The sequence below is a fragment of the Macrobrachium rosenbergii genome, chromosome 16 (genome assembly GCF_040412425.1).
Source record: "Macrobrachium rosenbergii isolate ZJJX-2024 chromosome 16, ASM4041242v1, whole genome shotgun sequence".
NCBI lineage: Eukaryota > Metazoa > Arthropoda > Malacostraca > Decapoda > Palaemonidae > Macrobrachium > Macrobrachium rosenbergii.
The window spans coordinates 2,027,892-2,030,430 of NC_089756.1; the positions used below are offsets into that span (position 1 = coordinate 2,027,892).

Consider the following 2,539-nt stretch of genomic DNA (forward strand, 5'->3'; position numbering starts at 1 on the left):
CCGGCGTCAGTCGGCCGCAATATAAGCTGCCTGGATCTGTAATAAAGTAGCAGTAACTTTTACCTGCTCGTTTCTTTGACACCTTACAACTTCAAAGGTTCCTGCCTCTTGAGTCGCTTTCCCTTAGGAGCGCCAGCCAGGTGGAGACCTGCTATGCTGAAACATTGTTGGTCTCAACCTAGGTGAGACCAACAATGTGACTAGACTTCTGTACTACCTATTCCCCCTTTTATTACCTGTAACCTTACTCAACCTAACCACCTAACCTTGTAGACTAGATATCCACCTATCTAGCTAGACTGAGGTTGCTGTTCCCACAAGGAAGCTTCCTCAGACAACCATAAAACACCAACCCAATTACAGGTATCCCACACAAAAGTTAAGGTTGAGGGGAGGTAGTAACTCCTTTACCCAATACCGAAGCCGTAGCTACATATGGGCCCAAGGTGTAACACTTCTCATAGTCGACTCTTACCTCTCTGAGGTAATGAGAAGCGAAAACAGAGTCGCTTCTCCAAAAAGTGGCATCCGTTATTTGCTTAACTGACATATTCTTCCGATATGCCAGAGATGTTGCAATGGCTCTTACTTCGTGAGCCTTCACCTTTAACAAACCAAAGGTCTCCTCTTCACATAAAAGGTGAGCTTCTCTTATCGTCTCCCTCAAAAGAATGATAACGCATTCTTCGAGAGGGGCTTAATATGATCCTCACTGAACACCACAAAGAACTGGATGAACCTCTTAAGTCCTTTGTCCTAGAAATATATGCCTTGAGGGCTCTAACTGGACAGAGGAGTCTCTCCTCCTCTTGGCCCACTAAATCAGTGAGGTTAGGAACCTCAAACGTCCCCGGCCAGGGTTTGGATGGGTTCTCATTCTTAGCGAGGAAGTCGAGCCTTAATGCACAAACTGCTCCATTACGATTGAAGCCTACTTGCTTCTGTATCGCCTGAATCTCGCTGACCCTTTTTGCTGTAGCAAGAGCCAACAGGAACAGAGTTTTCTTTGTTACGTCTCTCAGGGTTGCTTGAGAGATGGGTTCGAACTTCCTGCTGCACAAGAACTTCAAAACCACATCCAAATTCCAGGACGGAGATCTCAAAGTCTGCTTTGTCGTTTCAAATGACTTTAAAAGATCCTTCAAGTCTCTATCTTGCGACAAATCTATGCCTCTGTGCCTAAAGACCGTAGAAAGCAAACTTCTGTATCCTCGTATGGTGGATACTGCCAGCTTAGAATCTTGCCTGAGGGACAAGGGAAAATCAGCTATCTGGCTCACAGAGGTAGTGGTTGAGGAAACCTTATGCTGCTTACACCAAGATCTAAAGGTTTCCCACTTTGATTGGTAAACTCTCTGTGAAGAGACCCTCCTCGCTCTGGCGATAGCTCTCGCAGCTTGTGCTGAAAATCCTCTCGTTCTGACAAGCTTTTTGATAGTCTGAATGCAGTCAGTTGAAGAGCGAGGGGGTTTTGATGATACCTCTCGAAGTGGGGCTGTCTGAGAAGCCTTGGACTTGGAGGAAGACTTCTCGGAAAATCCACCAACATCTCCAACACCTCTGTGAACCATTCTCTTGCTGGCCAAAAAGGAGCTACCAGGGTCATTCTCCCTGAATCGAGGAGGGCGAATTTCTTGACGACTAGATTGATAATTTTGAATGGAGGGAACGCATAAGCGTCTATCCCTGTCCAGTCCATCAAGAAGGCGTCTACTGTTATTGCTTCTCTGTCCGGGACTAAGGAGCAGTAGTTGGGGATTCTCTTGTTCTGGCTGGAGGCGAAGAGGTCTATTGAAGGCCTCCCCCATAATCTCCACAGCTTCTGGCAAACTTGAAGATTGAGGGTCCATTCTGTGGGCAGAACTTGCCCTTTCCTGCTGAGCATGTCTGCTCTTACATTCTTCTGCCCCTGCACGAATCTTATCAATAGCTCCACTCCGTGGTCTTTTGCCCACAGAAGGAGCTCTCTTGCTGTTTCGTAAAGTGACAGAGAATGAGTCCCTCCTTGCTTCCTGATGTACGCTAGAGCCGTGGTGCTGTCGGAATTCACTTCTATTACTCTCCCCGCGACAGATTCCTTGAAGGCTTTCAATCCTAACCGAATGGCCATCAACTCTTTCCTGTTGATGTGCCATCCAATCTGTCCCTCTTCCCAAGAGCCTGAGACCTCCTTGTTCTCCAGTGTTGCTCCCCATCCTGACTAGCGCCTGAGAACAACACTAGGTCTGGGTTCTTCCTGCGTAGGGAGATTCCTTCCCCTAAGATCGACGGATCCAGCCACCAACTCAGATGCTTCTTGATCTCTGCTGGAATGTGGAAGGAAAATGAGTCCTCCTGATTCTTCCTGTCCCAGACTCTTGAAAGGAAGTGTCGCAGAGGTCTGAGATGCAACCTTCCCAGAGAGACAAACTTCTCGAGCGAGGAGAGGGTGCCCAGCAAACTCATCCACTCCCTCGCCGAGCACTTCTGTCTCCCCAGGAAATACTGAACCTTCTCGAGGCACTTGGTTTGCCTTTCTTGGGAGGGAGAAGCCCGAAAA

The 2,539-nt window shown here is 47.9% G+C and overlaps 1 protein-coding gene across 1 annotated transcript; it reads right to left on the reverse strand.

The window, feature by feature from the left end:
* Positions 1-629: 629 nt before the first annotated feature.
* On the reverse strand, positions 630-2,195 carry LOC136847501 (uncharacterized). The gene has a single exon (XM_067119242.1). It carries the CDS (start codon positions 2,193-2,195, stop codon positions 630-632), a length of 1,566 nt encoding a protein of 521 aa, XP_066975343.1.
* Between the last annotated feature and the right edge of the window lie 344 nt (positions 2,196-2,539).